This window comes from Corvus brachyrhynchos, unplaced genomic scaffold (assembly GCF_000691975.1).
Source record: "Corvus brachyrhynchos isolate BGI_N302 unplaced genomic scaffold, ASM69197v1 scaffold27, whole genome shotgun sequence".
Lineage (NCBI taxonomy): Eukaryota > Metazoa > Chordata > Aves > Passeriformes > Corvidae > Corvus > Corvus brachyrhynchos.
Genome location: NW_008239139.1, coordinates 3203332 through 3221283, shown reverse-complemented (window position 1 = coordinate 3221283; position 17952 = coordinate 3203332). Strand labels below are relative to the sequence as shown.

The 17952-nt window shown below is 40.8% G+C and overlaps 1 protein-coding gene across 1 annotated transcript in view; it reads left to right on the top strand.

Annotated features, from left to right (window-relative positions):
- The first annotated feature begins 3370 nt into the window (after nucleotides 1-3370).
- Nucleotides 3371-17952, top strand: part of DGKI (diacylglycerol kinase iota) — a 173746-nt gene continuing 159164 nt past the window's right edge. Inside the window, 1 exon segment of the mRNA XM_008638114.2 lies at nucleotides 3371-3634. Coding sequence (XP_008636336.2) covers nucleotides 3546-3634 — 89 coding nt within the window. The 5' untranslated portion in view covers nucleotides 3371-3545.

The window sequence follows — 17952 nt, the reverse complement described above, 5'->3', positions numbered from 1 at the left end:
GTGGGAATTTGGTAGTGAAAATGCCCAGGTGATCTTAGGGAAATACACAGGGCCATCTGCTAAAAGGAAAGGTGGGAAAATCTCCAAGGTTTCTGCTAATGTGAGCTTGTAGGAAAGGCACTGCTGATCTCAGGGTGGTGATTGCTTTAGTCACAAGTGTGTGAGCAAGACACCAGTCACGTAGCTGAGGGTTTGACTGTGTGGTTTAATAGTGCCAGTACTCAAATAGTGGATATTCATTGTAAGGAGGTCAATCAGTAGAGAAATTAAAGGAATGCAAGAGGTGTTATTTCTAGTCTGACATCCACTAAATCTATTAAAGTAAGCCAAGATTTATAAAGAAGGTTAATTTGTTCTCTTACACAATCTCAAAATAACAGCATAATCTATTGAGACTAAGACTGATCCCTGCTAAACTGTCTCCCACTGTCTTTGGTGATGTTAACTGCTTTGTGCAAGTGTAACAAAGATGGGGAAGGTCAGCTGTTCTCCATCTGATCCCTGTCTTTCTGCTACCATAAAAGGAACCTGAATCTTTTCTTCTGTGAGTGGGTTTTATCTGTCCCCAACTGGTATTAATGCAGCTACATGTAAAATCTCTATCATCTTTATTGTGAGTGCTTCTGGTTTGTGTTGAACCAGCAGTCTTGTTTTGGGTAAATTCTCTTGTTTGTTTTGGACATTAAATATTTAAAGCTTCCATTTTAGTGGGTACTTTTTTGGCTGGTGAAAGGCAAAACCGTTTGAATGCTTTTATTCTTTGTTTCAACCATAGAGTGTTTGCCCTCCTGCACTGAGTAGGTAAGCAATTTTATAAAAGGGAGGTTTTTTCCCTTTGCTCCTGATGCAGCTTTTCTTGGTAGCTTCAAGCTACAAGTTTCTTAAGACGAGGCCTCTACCTTATGCAGATCTCTGGAGCTTTTTTAAGAAAAAATCCTCCTCCCACTCCTCAAAGTTGTGTGGCTTTGTACCACTGTTCCTGCTGTGTGCCTCCTGTCTGTCACAGAGCTCTGTGGAGGCTTGGCTTAGGTTCTCTCCTTTTTCCCTTCCAGAGGTCTGAGATACTGCTCTTGCATTGTGACTGGACATTGTCTGTGGGTGAGAACACACGGTGCTAGATTTTCTCTTTTTCGGTGTTTGATTGAGGATTAGGACAAACAGTTGTTTATTTTCATGCTGCTGTACTCCTGCAGTCTTGAATGGCTTTCAGAAAGAAAATGAGAAAGTCCTGAGGGCATCTATGAGATCATCAGCTCTGAAATGGGAGGTGGGTACTGCAAGGACAAAATCTGTGCGGATACCTTGGCATGTGCTGGGGCAAATACTTTCCTGCAGCTGCTTTTCTCAGCAGGAGAAATTTTAAACTGCTCCTTGTCTTATTTGCAGTGATGAAGCTTAGTTGGCTCCCAGTGAGTGAGAACTGAGCCTATATTAGTGTTTGTAGATGGAAGGCACTAAGAATTTTCTGAAATAAAAATGTTAGGAGGAAAAAAATATTGACTTGATCTGCAAAGTCCACCTGAATATAATGACTAAGACAAAAAGAGATAAACATCTGCTCCAATTTGGGAGCAGGTGATTTTGGAGCCTACACCATGTTGGGGTAGCTTTTTGTCAAAGGAGGACAAAATGCACTGAGAGGCAGGGTCAGGAAGTGGGGTAAGCTGGGCAGGGGGGTGAATCTGCTGGGAGTCTGGGTGAATTATGCAAAGGTAAGTTCTGTACTGCAGCACTGGAAAGGATTCTGGGGAGGGTCAACAGCAAGCAGGTGTTGACCAAAGGGGAGCTGCATGGACTATCATACCCCCTTTGGTGATGGGCCAAGCTAGACTAAGGATTTTCCAGCTGGAAGCCTACCTCTGGCATGTTTGGTGAAGGATAGGTCAGCAGGTTGCCCTAGAAGTGTCCAGAACCAACCAGAGATGAGGCTTGAGGCTTTGCTGCTGAGTCAGTGCCTGAGGCAACCTGAGCCTCCTGCCAGCCATGCAGAGGCGGCTGTGATTCCCCTGCACTCAGGACTGACAGCCTTCACCCTCGGAGCTCGCAGCATGAGCACTTGGGAGTTGTAGAGCTACCTGGGGCTTAGTGCAGCTGGGAGGTTTGTGTTATCCTGCCTTGCTCCCACGTGCTGTGCTCAGCAGAGATCTTCTCCTGACTCTTTTCAGCCCTATTGACCAAGACCCCACCACCAGCTAAATATTTAGAGCTTCATAAAAATATGGGAAAAGGCTTTTAAACTCCAGTTTGCAAACTATGCAGGAGGTTTCATAAAGTGGGTATTTTTAGCATGTCATAAAAATATAAAGCCCCACTCTTATTTTTATCCCTTCAATCTCTGCAAAATTAGTTGAAGGCATTTTACCTTGCTTTCCTTTGCTTCCCTGACTTTGAGAAACCAGCTAACTTTAGGACCCAGGAGGGAAGGCATCCTCAGATGTTGGCAAACGCTGGCCATGTTGTGTGTCTATTTATAGTAAGTGTGTGTTGAACCACCTTGTCGTTCTTTTCTTAGCATCAGCTGGGTGAGCACAGCTATCAATTATCCATGAAGCTAATGATAATACAAGGAAAGCTATGTAAAGCAGGTGCTCAGAGGCAAGAGGAAAAGGGGGAGGTAGGTGACAGGACAGGGGGAATGAGGTTTTAAGAACTGAAAAAAATCCCTTTGCTCAGCCTGAAAACCCTTATTATCTGTAATAATTAGTAGTAACAGGGGTGCCTGCACGAAGTCATTATGACTGCTGGTATGGCCCTCCCAAGCATTATTTCCCTCATTTATTATCATTGTGTTGGCAATCAAGGGCAGTGGGTTTTTTCTTCCTTATTTTTTTGTGTTCTTTTTTTCTTTTTCTTTCTCCCCTACTCACTTTGCTTTTAATAGATCTTAAGCTGAGCATTTAGCTTCCCCCCACTCTGTCCTGGGTTCTGATATTTGAGTTGGTAATAGCAGGTTCTAGTTTCCCTGTGAAAAAACTGAGCCTCTGGTATTTCTCACGCTGGGAGATTGCACACACACATTTGTTTCCTCTTTTGTCTCCATTTCAGAGAGAATTTTGCCTGTAAGGGCTCTGGAGGGAGAAGGGAGGAAGTGAAGGGATGTCGTTCCACTCGCTGCCAATGACAAAGCTGATTGTCAGCTATTTATCAGCCTTTTTTAAAATGGCTTGTCTTTGCTGCTTTCATCTCTAAGCACAGGAGAGCAGGACAGTGTGAACTCTGCTCTTGACAGCAGCTCAGGTTCTGACACCATCTGCCACCTAATCCACTTCCAAGGAAGGGGCTGACGTTTGTGTGCATGTGTGTGCACACATGCCCTCCCCACCTAGCCATACATCATTTCAGCAGACTCACACTGATCAGCTCACGAGCAACATTTCTCTTCTAGGAATTGGCCTTTGGTGATATTACCTCTTTTCTTCCTCCTGCTTTAGATTTCCCTGATTCAGTTTGACACACTGGTGGGAGGCACTTCTCTGTTTTCTACCCAGCCTGGTTATCTGGGGTGCTGGACTTGGAGATTTTTTTTTTGACTTCTCCTGGAAGTTATGAGTGTGAGATACATGGATTTCTTTTGCAAAAGCAGCAGGAAACAGAACAGGTGTAAAATGTCTGTGTCAGGCTCCTTGGATAGCTGGTAAGTGCTTCTTGCAGGAACTGTTGAATTTTAAGCTTGAAAACCTTCATGACATAATGCTTAGTGACATAATGGCCAATCTTGTCCACAAGCACTGAAGGTGTTTCAAGATTTCTGGACTGCTTTCTCTAACCCATGAGGAATGACAGTCCTCATGACACGTGATGCTGTGGTGTATCTGCTGGTGTTTTTAGATGAACTGTACTCAGCACAGTTCACTGATTGTACTGGATCACGTTTGCTCGTGGCGTTCAGTACTGTGCACATTTCATTTCTGTGGAAAACGGCTTGAGAACTGAGATGGGAAGAGAAGAGGGGCTTTGGGAATGATGGTGAGGGAGGGAGAAGTATGCATTCAGAAAAGCCAGTTGTTTTACTTGAAATGATCTGTTATGCCATTTTTCTGGGCTATGGTAATGGGTGCCTGGATTAACTTCTGGCATACAGTCTCTCTTTCTACTGCTGGGTGGTTATTGCACCTGAGTGTTGGGACTTCTACCTCCTGAGTGCTCAAGCATAACCCTTTCCTCCCCCTTTGAAAGAGTCTCCATTGTCTCCATTTATCATGGCTGAGGAGGAAGGAATAGTGCTGCCTTCAAAAGTTAACACAGTCTTGGGAAAGGGGTCTCTACCTCTGCCAAGCAAGGGAGGAGGAATTCAGCTTCCCTGCAAAGCTGAGCAGAGCTCTGCCATGTAATGCAGAGGCTTTGATGCAGGGCTGCCATCATCTGTAGGGGACTTTAGATGCGGCTCAAAGCTCCCATTGATTCCAGTGAAGATCTGCTTTACTTTGTGGTTGTATTTTTTTTCGCCCCTCCACTTGCCTTTGTAAACCCTCTGCCTCATTTTCCAGGCACACACTAATTGCAGGATGTTATCTCCCCCTGTGAGCATCCCACTGAGCTTGGACCAAAGGAATCCTCCTGTTCAGTTTTCCTTCATTTCATCAAAATACTGAAAGCAAAATTAAAAAAAAAAAAAAAAAGGAGAAACAGTTTTATACTGAATAAAGATAATCAATTAAGAAAGCAAAAGAACTTTATTCAATTAATTTGAGGTAGATTTCGATACAAATCTAGTTTATCAGCAATCTTTACTAAGTGCATTTTATTTTTCTTATAACAGAAAAAAAGATGTTTTTGATTGTGAGATTACTTGCGGAGGTATTCAAAGAAAGCGTTAAACTGAGACTGTATTGATGTCTATTGATGAAGCCTGAAAACTTCTCTCCCTTTCCCATTGACAAATTAAAGCAATTTTCTGCACTTCCAAAAGAGGTAATGGAATAATTCTCTACCTCCAACTAGCAATTTAATATTGATCTGACTAAGACAGAATACTTCAAGCAATTGATTAAAGAACTTATCTTCTAACCCAAGTTTCAGCTTTTGTGTGGGATCATTTCCTGTTCACAAGACAGTTGCAAGCTTTAGGTTAATTTTGAAAGTGGGTTCTCCAGAACAAACTAATAGTGGAACTGGCAGAGGTGTGATGCTCTGGTTTCGTTTAGAGGATGTTGTTCTTCACATTTTGCACTTGTCTGTGTAGTGAAAATAGCAGTGTGCCCATGGAGGAACTGGGCTTCTGAAGTCACACTCTTTTGTTAGAACATTGTAATTTTTCAGTGAAATATGTATCTCCAAGGCAATGGAAAAAAACAGTAATGAGAATTGTGTGTGTGAGAATTGTGCTTCATTTTGAATTCAAAGTATTCAGAAGGTCCTATTTTTCCTAGTTGGTTTATTTTTCATTGGAAAATATCTTCTGATGACTGCTAATTAATCCTGATGTGTATTGGTCGTCTAAGATAAAAACGAAAGCTCTTTTCACTGCTGAAACATCTCTAAGGAATTAGAAAATTCTTGCTCCCTTCAGTACTAGAAAGTTTAGTGATTTGTTGTTTTTCACCTCTATTTCTCTGCTTCTGTGCCTCTACCATTCTGTCTCAGTATGGCAACTGTGTCTCATAAGCATAGACCTTTTCCAGCCTTCCCTTGAGGTTTTGACAGACCTACTGCAGGGAGGGATGGGGAATTCCCTTGGGCATGGGTACTCCCCTTGTGCCTCCAGCCAAGCTGCAAGGAGCCCAGCTGGTCCTCATGGGAGGTGCAGACTGATCTTGCAGTTGAAAGCTTGGAAAATTCCAAATGAATCCCTGGAAAAACCTGAATGTTTGAACTAAATCCAGGCATTTTGAAGTTCAGTTTCCAGAAAAATTTAATGCATGTAAGAAGAGCAGTGGCGTTCAGAAGACTCTTTAGTCAGCTCCTTGCAGTCAAACTTATCCAGCACTATTGATGAATTGAAACCCTAAAAAAAAAAGTGCAAACAAATAAAAAAGGAGCCAAGATCCTGTCTCCTCTAATAACATTGGGAGTAAGTGTTGAAAAAAATGGATGAAGGAGGATGCTGAACGTGCTCCTGGATCTGGCAGTTCGGAATATTTTTGATTGTGTTACCTGTATCACCTGTTTGGAAGACTCTAGCTAGATGTGTTATTCTCTGTGGAGAGAAATGCCTTTCTACATTTATTAACTTTGTTATTGGAAAAATAATGTAATTTCTGAATGTGCAAAAAACTTAAAATGTGGTAGATTGCTTTTTTTCTTTACTTAAAAAAAAAAAAGAATCATGTTGGATGCCCATGCTGAGACCAATAAGCTAATTTGCTGAGCCTGGGTGCAAGGCCATTTTTGAAAATGTGCTTTTCATGTTTGTTTATTTGTTCAACTATTTACTTCAAATTAACTTTAAAAATGTAAATAATAGGGAGTGACATTTTCATTTCCCTTACTTTGGAAATGGCAGACATAACATATGCTTGCTTGTTTCCTCATCTCTAATATGCATATATATATATATATGTTAAATCTGCCCAATATTTCATGAACTGTTTTTAGGCTGAATAGCTTTGACAAGTTTAGTCTCCTCTGATCAAAGGTAAAATCACAGGTCAAATTATTAACTGCACCTATATAGGCAATTGGAAGGCATTTTTCTCCACTTGGTCCGTAACTGAATGTCTAATCTGCCACAGCTCCTTGAATGTAAGAGCAGCAATAGCTGAGCTAGTATTTGGTTGCCTAAAATGTGAATTTGTGCTACTGTTTGTAGTGATCAGAAATACCAGTGAAGAAGCTGGAAGACTGATGTGAATCTTTAATCTATGAAAATGGCAGTTTAAGTCTGTTTCAGAATTTTCAGACAGCAGTAGGCTATGGTCAGATTCAGGGTGGCAAGCTCCCATTTGTGTGTTTGTGGTGATCTAGAGGCAAACATCTGTTTGGCAATGTGATTAAACTTAAAATCAAGTTAACCTCATATGGAAATATTTGTTGCAAGCGAATTCGAGATTTTTACATCAGGAACAAAAGATTATTCCATACTGCTTACCCTCAGTACTCTGGATTTCTGGTCTGCTAGTGTCTATTTTATATAAAGCAACAAAAGAATGAGAGGTTAGATCACCTAGACCGGATGGCACTCATCTTGGATTACTGCAGGGAATAAAGTGTGAAATAACAGTGGTACTGATGAGGACACGTGATATATCCTGAAAAATCAACAGCTGTTCGTGACAATTGACAAAGTACCAGTGTGGGATCTGCCTCCAGACTGGAGCAGCAAGGTGCTGGAAATCAGGGAATGGGCAAGCTGCCTGGTCACTGCAGGGGAACTGAAGGAGAATCTCGGGATTGCACAGGGCAGTGTGTGAGTCTGGGGTCAAATCACCATTTCACTCCGCAGGTGGAATCTTACATCAGTTAGACTTTGCAGATATGAAGTTGCACAGACATAGGACTACATATGAAGACAGAATAAGGGCAGTCCAGCTTAGTTGACCTGAGTAACTTGGTTTTTCAGAAGACTTTTTAACTAAGTTCTGTCAGAATTTGGAATATGTATTATGAAATGCTGACAATAATAATTAAGAAGTGAGTATAGCTTCTGCCAGCTCTCATCTCTGTCCTATAATTTTAGTCAGTGGGTTCTTAAATTCCTGTTTGTTTTGGTCTGAAGCAGTTCATATATTTTATATCTCACCCTGGAGGTGGATAAACACAGCTCATCAGTGTATCTTTATTCTTTCCTTTCTGGGAAATCTGCATGCAGTAGGCTGCTTCATCAAATATTCCTAATACTTCAATAGCCTTGAAAAACCCCTGATGCAACCAAATCTTCAAAGACAAATACAGCTAGGACATGTTCTCTTAAAACTCCTGTTGAGTATCGGTGCCTATTCCAAATGCTGCAAACACTTGTAGGCATATATGTGTGTCTGGAAGCATCTCTGTAGTTCACAGCTGCAACCTCCTGCTTTCAGCACTGATGTTAAATGGCAATTCAAGGGGCATCTGAACAAGGGAGATGAAGAACTCCATGGGCTTTAGACCCTAAGCATCCACTAACTTTAGGGTGGGTGATCCCTTTATATGATGGTATCGACACATTGAAATAAAGCTGAATGTATAAATTTCCATCTGTTTGTGAACCTGTATGCTCTTTGGAGAGGCAAAGTATTTCACAGGCCTGTCAACAGTCAAATTTTCATTTGCAGAAAATTCATGTTCGGAAAAAAAGGAGAGGAGAAAACGTTTGGTAGAGACTGTAAAGGACGACAAAAATCTCCAAGTAGATTTTGGTGTGCCAGGAGCTTTGTATCATGGCGACACTTTAAATGTCAAGTAATGCATGCTGGCAAAAATGGCCTAAATTCACAGAGAGTGATGTGCTCTGGAGCCGTGGAGTTCTCTAAGGAGTAAAAGTCACTGTGGATATTTCAGTGAGGATGTCTAAACAGAACATTACTGCAGCTGGAAAAGAAAGAGGGGGGAAAAAAAGAAGCGGGGTCTTCTGAGAAATACAGTGGAGGCTAAGTAGAAATTTAAGTGGGTAACTGGGTTCATCCATGTCTTCTGTATTTTCTCAGGGATCAGTCTCTCCTGTAATAACCTTATTCTGCTTTCAATAGTTGATAAAAGAGTGCAATTTCACTGTAATTAATCAAAAGCAGCACTGAGGTAAGAAATCTTTGCCCAACTCCTACTCTTGCCTTGCCTGCACAGATCTTAAATGAAACTCACCAGGTGTTTCCATATTTACTGAAATTCCCTTAATTCAAGGTTTTCCCTCAGCTTCAAGATAGAAAATGTTGGTCTAATCATTGTGAATTGTGAAGGAATCACTGGAGTCCTTTGCTTGGAGAGGAGCTCCTACGAGGAGCAAAGTGCTCTTACTGCCGAAGGTCTTTATTTGTTATGTTGTTCTAAAGAAAGTATTTGAATTGCCATATATTGTTACTTCTCTCTTTTCTGGTGAGCCTGTGGGCAATTGTGAGGAACAGAGAGCAGCTCACACAGCTCTGTGTTCAAGTGGGAAACTGCTGTTTTAGATCAGGTTTGAAAAGATTATTTTGAAACTGAAGACTGTCCTTATAAAAAGCATCAGAGGTGTGGGGACTTGGAAAGACTTCAGGGACTGGTAAATTTAACCCTTTAAAGAGTCTTAGGTTGGGATTTATGCCCCTTCATGGGAAGGAAATAGCCAGTCACATGGATGTTTTGGAAAAACTGGGATGCAGGGTTAGAGCTGTTATTCTCCATCAAGGTCTGAGATTTTGCTTTCAGCAGGGACCCATCTCACATCATTGTATTCAGCAAGTGGTGTCGGAATGAGTGTGGCTACTACAAATTAGAACTAAAAGCACTCAGCAGTTCCTGATGGCAAAAATCTCTGCCCAAAGAGAAAATGGTTATGGAACTGTAGTATCTCTCTTGCCTTCCCTGAAATGAGGCTGGGAATTAACTTGCATTGGCCGAGCTGGAAGGAGTTAAGGCAGGGAGGTGAGCAACATGAGGAGCTGTGGAAGCTCTTGTTATTCAAAAGGATGGGTTTGGTGTCTCACTAGCAATATTGGCAATTCACTGCTCTCTCTCAGGGAGGCTTTTGGATCCAGGCATGTAACTGCAGCCCCCTGAGGTTCCTCTTCTCTTGACAGACAAGGAGGCTGACTCAGACCAGTATATAAGGGCTTCCTGACCGTTCCCTTTGCTGTACATGCCTGTGTACGTTTTCAGGTGAATCTTATTTCCTTCAAAGCAAAATAAGCAGATGACCTTTCTTCATAGTTGCTTTAGCTAATATGGACATCTCTGCAGGATGTTTTAAGTGAGAAAATTGCCATGTAAAAAGTTTAGCATAGTGGTATTATTCAAGAGTTGCTTTTTTTTTTTTCCTCTTCAGGCCTTCGTTTAAATTACCCCGTGCCAACAGACTTTTTGCTGGGATGCCTCTTCCATGAAAGAGGTCTACTATTAGTAAGAAACAAATTGATCCTTTCCTAATTCCTGTTTAGGTGGTCATCTATGTTAGGGGTCAGTTCCTATTTTGGTGAAGCTGTAAAAACATGGCTCTATCCTGTACGGCGTATAAAGAGCATTACACAAACAGTTGGAACTTTGAGCAGTTTAGGATTACGTCCTATGGAAAAGACAAAACTGCTGTCATTATAAGGTCAATAAACCCTTGAATTGATCTATACTGTTATTTTTCTGGGTTGCATCCTCTTCTGCCATTCCTTATGTGGGAAGGAAATGGTTTTCTGAAAATGTTTCTGCTGATGTCAGCGCTGGTGTTCCTAAACACAAAACAAATTCAAATGGTCTGGGCTTCAGTGACAGCTCAGCACTTCTTGGTCCTGGTCAATACGAGGCTTAGTTCTCCTATAATTTATTTGGCATGTATTTGGACCTCTTTCTGAATTTTACTTGTTTCATGTCTGTGTTGCTTGCACTAGAAAAAAATGTGCTAGCAAAGATTTTTGCCTTTGATCCATAGGAGTGGCACCTCTTCCTTTGTTTTCTAGCTATTTGGCATTGCTGTTTAAGTACTTTTCTATGAAAAACAAATTTCAGTCTGCATTGTCCTTTCTATTAACAAAATTACTGGCACACAACCGTAATTATACTCTTCCTCTTAGGTCAGGGTTCTTGATGCTTTTAAGGGGAAAGGGTAAGAAAGGCTTCAGAAGGGCACTTTAATTTAGAGATGCATGTGAATTTGAAGAGATTTACAATGCTTCTCTTAAAACAATGCAGAGCTGAAGTCTACAGGGCTTGAAATTGGAAGAAGTCTGAGAAAACAAATGGAGCTATTGGACTGTATAGAAAATGATTGCATAGCCCAGTGAACTGAAGGGAATTGCAGGAATAAAAAAATACATGCAGCTGAATTCCCAGATTTTTTTCTCCATTGTGAGTGCTTCTCATGGAAGATCACTAATGGCCAAAAAATTTAAGTCTCTACAGTGTGTCTATCCACCTTAGCAACCCAGTCTTATGCTGTAGAGGCTCTAAGCACCTTCACTTCTCATTTGTGATGCTATTCACAGGTTTCTGGGGACACCTGGGGCATGTTGGCCTTACTGGGGAAGAGTAAGGGGGAAGTAAGAGTACTGGGGAAGTACTAGTGTGGAATAGTTATTATGCAGAGTTATCTGGCAGCTGAAAGACAGCCAAAATGTTTTACCAGTCTGGTGGAAGCAGCTATTGAGGCGCACTTTGATTGCATTTAATCTAAAAATACTTCAATCTGTTTAACCTAAATAGACGCAGCAAAAAATTTGGGCAATGCCTGGTACTTCCATGTTTTATACAGAATTTGAGCTGTATCAGTAAGAAAGGAAGGTATTTACTTTTTATATGGCAAAGGCATCATTCCCACCCACCTCGACCTCCAGAAAGGCTCTGGGAATGATCAAACTATTGCCCTTTAACAGTTGCTTTCTTAGCACCATCAATAACCATCCAGTGAGCGTGAGCTGTGGTATGTTAGGGCTTTAGGGATGAGTGGCTAGTGCTTTATTTCCCATACATGTGAGCTTTGAGATAACTGTGAATCCTTGAGGGATTTGGATTTAGTATTGATATGCAGACAAATCCCTAAGCCTGACTGGGATTTGCTTGCATTGAGTTTGGATTGCTCAAGGCTGAAGATGGGCTTGAAGTGGCAGTATTTAGTCACACTGCTTCTGGTTCCTCTGCCAAAGCTGTTTGTTTTATGATCTAATTGACACAATGTCTCTGTATTTGCTACTTTCTTATTTTTCTGAACAGCATTTTTCTTAGTCTAGAAGAAACAGAACTGCATTCTGTGGAGTGAAGATTCTTAGTCTAAAAACTGATTAAAAAAGACTGGACATGAGTGGTTTTTGGTCTAGAGGGGTGTTACCAGAGATTTATGCAGAGCTAGAACAGTTGTTGCTAAATGTGCTCCTGGAAATTGTTTGGAAAGAGGAAATAAACTATGGGGTGCTGAAACTTGTCTCTAAGCTATTTAAAATGAGAATTAACTGTGGAGTAGAAGGAGGATCGATCAATTGTAGTGAATGAATGGACTATAAAATGGGGGTTGCAATTCTGCGTTGATAGGGCTACTTTTCTCCATCTGCACTACACTGCAGTTAACTCAGGCAAGGATGGACTGTGCATTAGTTATTACCCATTTGGAGAGAGATTTAGTAGTCACTGTAGATAAGTCTGTGAATATTTCTGCTTACTGCTCAAATAGAGCAATAGTAATTCAATCAGTGAAATAGAACAGTTTATGGCTGGGAAAAGACTGAGTAGAAAAAGTTTTACCAGCTTGAATGGCTTGGACAGCAAACAGAACGCAGGTAGGGAACACTAAGTTAGTCTTTCCTCTGATGTAAGAGCCAAGGAGCAGCAAATAAATTTGTCAAACAGGTTTAAAAGGAGAGGAATGATTGCTTCCAATTCAATATTATGTGGTGGTTTCCATTGCCAAGCAATGTCATGGAGACAAACATACCCGTTTTAAAAGTCCAAATAAATGACCACTGAGAATCCGCTGGTGAACAGGAAGTGGGAGGATTGGATGCAGCCCGTTCCAAGGAGACCAAAGTTTTGCTTTGCTAAAGGTAGGATGGATATGTGGAAGGCAACATACCTTTGGACATTCTCAAGCTCTCTCTATTAACACCCATCACTAATTTGGTGTGAGCAAAAGCTGCTGGCTTAGGTAAACATTTGGTCTGTCTCAATAAGGTTGTTCTCTTAGTCTTTGTGCCTGTCTACAGTAGACAGAGGTGAGATTATACTGCCCTTTGCATAGGAGATTGAGTCTGAAGAACAGCTCATCTTGTTGATGTGATACTGAGACTGATCCAAAAACCCCTACTAGCAGGACTGCTGGATCCTGCTCTCTTTGAGTGGTTCCATGTGAGATCCATTCACATAAGGTGGTACAGACATGGAGGCACTTACTGTCACTGAGGTGTCAGGACTGCATGTGAATTTTAAGCAGAAATAGAGACCACCCGTGCTGCACGCTCCTAGCACCTCCCTACTAGCCAACTTAGTTGCTATGTTACTTGGAAGAACCTAATTCCTTTCCTCTCAATAAATTATTATGTAGGGAGCCTACATTTCTTTGTGGGCCAGTTATCTAAAATGTATCTACAAGACTCCACATTAAAATACATACATCTGCTTCTGCCTCAAGCTGTTGTTCTGGAGCCTATTTTTTTACAGATGGTTCCTGTTATGTTTAATTGTTTTAATTTGCGCTGAAAGCTGAAATTGTAGCTGTCCTCATGTGTGTTTTAATGGTCTAAAACCAGTTAGGAACTGCTGAGAAAGTCCACTAAGCTTGAAATAATCCATGTTACCCACATGCTTCTAGTTTTGCTGTTGAAGGCTTGGAAAATCCTTCAAACTTCATAAAGCTCAGTCTGAAATAAGCAATTTTGCTGAGCTGCCAGACAGGGAAATTGTTGCATTTGTCAGACCTCTGATGTGTATGCAAGGTCAAAAGAACAGGAATGGAAGCTGGGTTTGCTGTCTTTTTTTTCCACTTCCTTGATGCTCTAGTCTCATTGCAGAGTTGCACAGAATGGTGCTATCCACTGCACACTGATGTGGCTCTGTTGTGCCATTGCAGTTTTATACTAGATAAAAGCTGATTTGTGACACATTCAGCACTCGCTTTTTTTTTTTTTGGCCAAAACTGCAAGGCAGTACCATTGATTTTAGCAAGCTCAGTATATATCCGCTTGTCCTTCAGCATGTGGCATCATAGAGATCCATGCCAAAAAGAGATTCTCTACAGAAGCTGGTGCACAGTTTCCAGGAAAAACAATTAAGAATACTTTCTAGTTCTTATATATGTGTACACAGTGCCCTCCATGAGTCCTCTGAGGTTTGCCTTTCACATTAAGGAAGAGTAATGTGGTTTAAAGAAAAAAAAACTTATTGTAAAACCTCATCTCTTTGCTACAGTTTCCAGTTCAAAAGTATTTTTGTTTTTTCCTTCCTTTTAAAATTATTTTTCTGTTTGAGCATCTTCTCTGACTGGCTGGAGCAGGAGTTAAAGTCGAAATCAAGCTGGTGCCCTCAGTGGTAGCACAAGATGTATAGAGCTTCCCTGAAGAAAACAAAAATGTTGAGCCAAATGATTTTTTTTTCAGGTAGCTTAGCCTACCTTTGATCTCAAAGATCTCACTGTCTTGCAAATTAGAAAGAAAAAAAGCTTTGTTTTCCTCATGAAAAAACCAACCCACAAAAACAAAACCCCAAACCCCTCCAAAAAAAAAAAAAAGCCCCTCCAACCCAAAAATGTAGGCAAAACAGACCTTATGAGAAGAAATGTGGGAGAGAGAAGAAAACAAGATATCAGAAGAACAGCATTAATTCTTAGCTGTGTATTAATTACCAACATTAAGGTGCATGGGATCAGACTGTATTGTCTCTGTTTTTTTGCTGATTTAATTAGGTCTTCTGCACCCTTGGGCTGATCTTTTGAGAATTATCTTTGGCCACGGAAAACATAATTTTCTGGGACTAGTGTGTTGGGGGAAAACTGCTGTCTCCACTCTCTGTGAGATCCAAGGCTGACTTTTCTACACTGGAACAAGTGGTTTCCCACCATCTGTCCAGACCAGGATTGTTGGACTCGGAACATCCCCCCTTCACTTGGTGACCCCTGCCTAATATAGACCTCCAGGGGTATGAGTAACGTGGTATGAAGTCAGGAGTGTTGGGTCACTGGAGGCTGGTGCTACACGAGCTGTCTCCATCCTCTTCTGTGAGCAGCTGAGGATGGGTGTGGGTGGCACCCACTTAGGAGAACACATTTGACACATTCTTGGGTGCAGATATCAGCCAAAGGAGCATCCAGTGTCCTTTGTCTTCTCTCTTGTATCTTGTACACGTTTGGCACCTCTCACCTTTCTACTCCAGCAGCAAGGGCTTGGAGAATGGAGGTCTTACTGTTTTAGCAGTGTCTGGAGAGATGTTTTCCTGCCAGCTACCTGAGCTTAGATAAAGAAAAAGCTGTAGGTCTTGTTAAATATCACTCTCTTTTAAGATCTAGAAAAATAAACTTTTGGGGGAGTTTACTGCTTTTCTTCACAGTGGGAGTGCCAGATGAGTGGGATTTGTTAGTCATTAGCACAAGTAACAAGGATATTCAGATTTGCCTGAAATGAGCAACCTGGGAAAATCACATGACAGATTGATTACATGGAGTGCCCTGTTTTCTTTGTTTAAAGTCTGTAAGTTCACACAAGGACCTGCCCTTCTCCCTGCTCATTTCCAGAACACTTCTGAGGTGTACCCAGTGCATAGAGCTGCCTCCAAGCACATTATGTATCATAAGGTAATGCGTCAAACTGAGAGAAAATAGATGCTTTGACAGAGAGTTCTGCACTTAAAAAAGCAACATTCCTCCTAGCTTCCAATCTTTTTATTTAGCTATTTTAAAAAAGTATTTTCCCACAAAAGCAATTTATTGCCAAGTCTATACCAGCAAAAGTTGAAAGTGCAATCACTGTTTCGAATTTGAAAGGTCTGGGGGGGAACGATAGGTGGTACAAGCAGTGTGGTTTGTTAGCAATGACTGCAAGTGATTGCATTGTTTGATTTATTTTTGTTAAAGTGCTCAGTTCTGCTTCTTCAAACACTTCTTTAGCTCCGTCTTTCCCCTGTTTTGACTCTTGAAAATTAGGGAAAAAGAAGAAAAGCTATGCTTACCTACCTCTTTTTATTTTTTTTTATAAGTAATGCAGGAGAAGTAGGCTTTCACAGGGGATTTGAAAGGGAAGAAGATAATGGTTTAAACTGGTGCAGGAAGTAAACTTAAGAGGATACAGAATCTAATCTGTGTTGGCTAACAAGGAGAGTAAAGTAATAAAAGTAAGAATAATATTTCTGTTGCTCGTGATTTTGGAGGGAGAAATGGTCAAGAGGCCTATGAGGAAACTAAATCATGCTTTGGAATGCATCACATTCTAGAATCATGGAAGATTGCATCGCGTACTAGAAAGACTCTATTGTTGATAAAGCATTTCATTTTAATTTGAAGGAACAGGAAAGACTGTATTTTCCATATGTGTCTCTATTAAAAATGAGAAGCCTATCTTTGGGGAGGAAAAGACACTTTGTACCTTTTATGTGATATCTGTATTTGGTACTGTTTTGTATATTTAAAAAGTCGTTAGAGCCCCAAGTGGAAAATCCAGACTTTTCATCCCAGGCCTCTTCAATAGGAATATCCTTCCCCCTCTCCAACCAAATCTGTATGGAATTAACTTCTTTTGTCTGAAATGACCCAAGGGAACCATTTAGGACTCCAACAGATCTTATATATTTTAAAGACATTAGGTATTTTTGAAAACTGTAGTGTACACCTCTTTTCAAATAGTACCTTTTATTTTAAAATGAACCAAATGGTTCACCAGTGCTCTGCTTTGGTAGAACCACACTTTCCTCACCAAAACCAACTGATAATAGATTATGCATTGCTGAAAGGGATTTTTTAACAGTGACTGCCAGGTTCACTTGTATGTTGAGTCCAACTCTTAGCATGAACTGTTAGTGCCAGGCAGTGGCTGTATAAATAAATACAACTGAGGACATTGCCCAAAAGCACTTTACTGCAGCAGCTTGAATTAATGCTGAAGGAATGGAAATCTCAGCAATATTAGCTAATGGATGGAACTGGGGTGGGAATTTTCTCATTGTGCTGGGATTTTTCTAGCTGTAACTGCAGTCCCAGAGAATCAGATCCACTATTGCTGCTCATTTGGGTTTGCTCTGAAGTAGTCTACATGGACCAACAACAGGCAGGGAGACTCAGCCAAACTGCAGCTTTGCAACTGATGTCCCAATGTGAATTGATAACTCCTGTGGCAAAGGAAAAAATACATACTCCTTAAGATAATCTCAGACAAAATTCTTTCAGCATGGAGACATTCTTGCTGAAAGTATTTTGTCATTTCTTAATCTGTTGCTCATTGTATTTGTTATTATTCTGTGGAGGCTTGATTAGCTTCTGCAACAAGAGAGATAGGGATCAGACATGCTACCTGAGTAAGACTGGTCAGAGAGATGAGAAGCTGTGGAGTGGGAGCAGAAATACGTATTAGCTATTCCTAAGGATGGTGTTCCATTTCTTGATATCTCCTTTCTATTCTCCCTGCTTTTCTTGCACACATTTGCTGCATAGGCAGAGGAGGTGAAAGCAGTGAAACTTGCTGTATAGTAAGTTAATTGTTCAGTTGTTATTAAATAATGCTTAATATAATATCAAATTACTGGAAGAATTGCAGGTTTTTTTATAGGTAATCCAACTGTAAAATGTGACCTTCCTCCTTTCTTTCTTTTGGAAGTGAATATAATAGAGTCAGCCCCTGGAATCCTTAAGTTGTTGGCTTTGAGGCGGAATAATTTAACCCAAAAGCTTATCTCTGCAAGAGGAGGAAACAACACACATCAGCAGCTTCTGAACTACTCATGTAGTGCTTCAAATGGCAAAGCGCAGACTACTGGAGTCCAATTATTCATTATCACATGTTTTATTGGCAGGCAGGAGTTATGAAGAGAAGGTGGAGAACTTGCCTGAACTGGATGGAGTGTAGCTTTTGAACAGTTAGTTGATGCAGTCAGTTTAAGTCCTTTGAAAAGAGGTCCTGTTCAGATTTTTCCTTTATTCTTCCTCCTCCCCTGCACTGATGCTGCAACAAGCCTTGGGAGCTTGTTGTTGAAATATATTCCCTTAGTGGTGGATTTCTCCTCTGGATTCCCTTCTTCTGAGTTACCACAAGTTGCTCATGAGTGCTAGTCTTAGTGTGTTAGCTGCATTTTTCTTTCAAATGCTCTTTTTGCTCTATCTACAGTTCTGATGGTGTTTATGACCTGTCTTGTTAGTCCTTCACTTGTAGAAATAGACCTGAATTCAATTTCAGGATATTTTTATAGAATGAGGATAACACTGGTTTGGGTTTGGGCACCCTCCCCAGT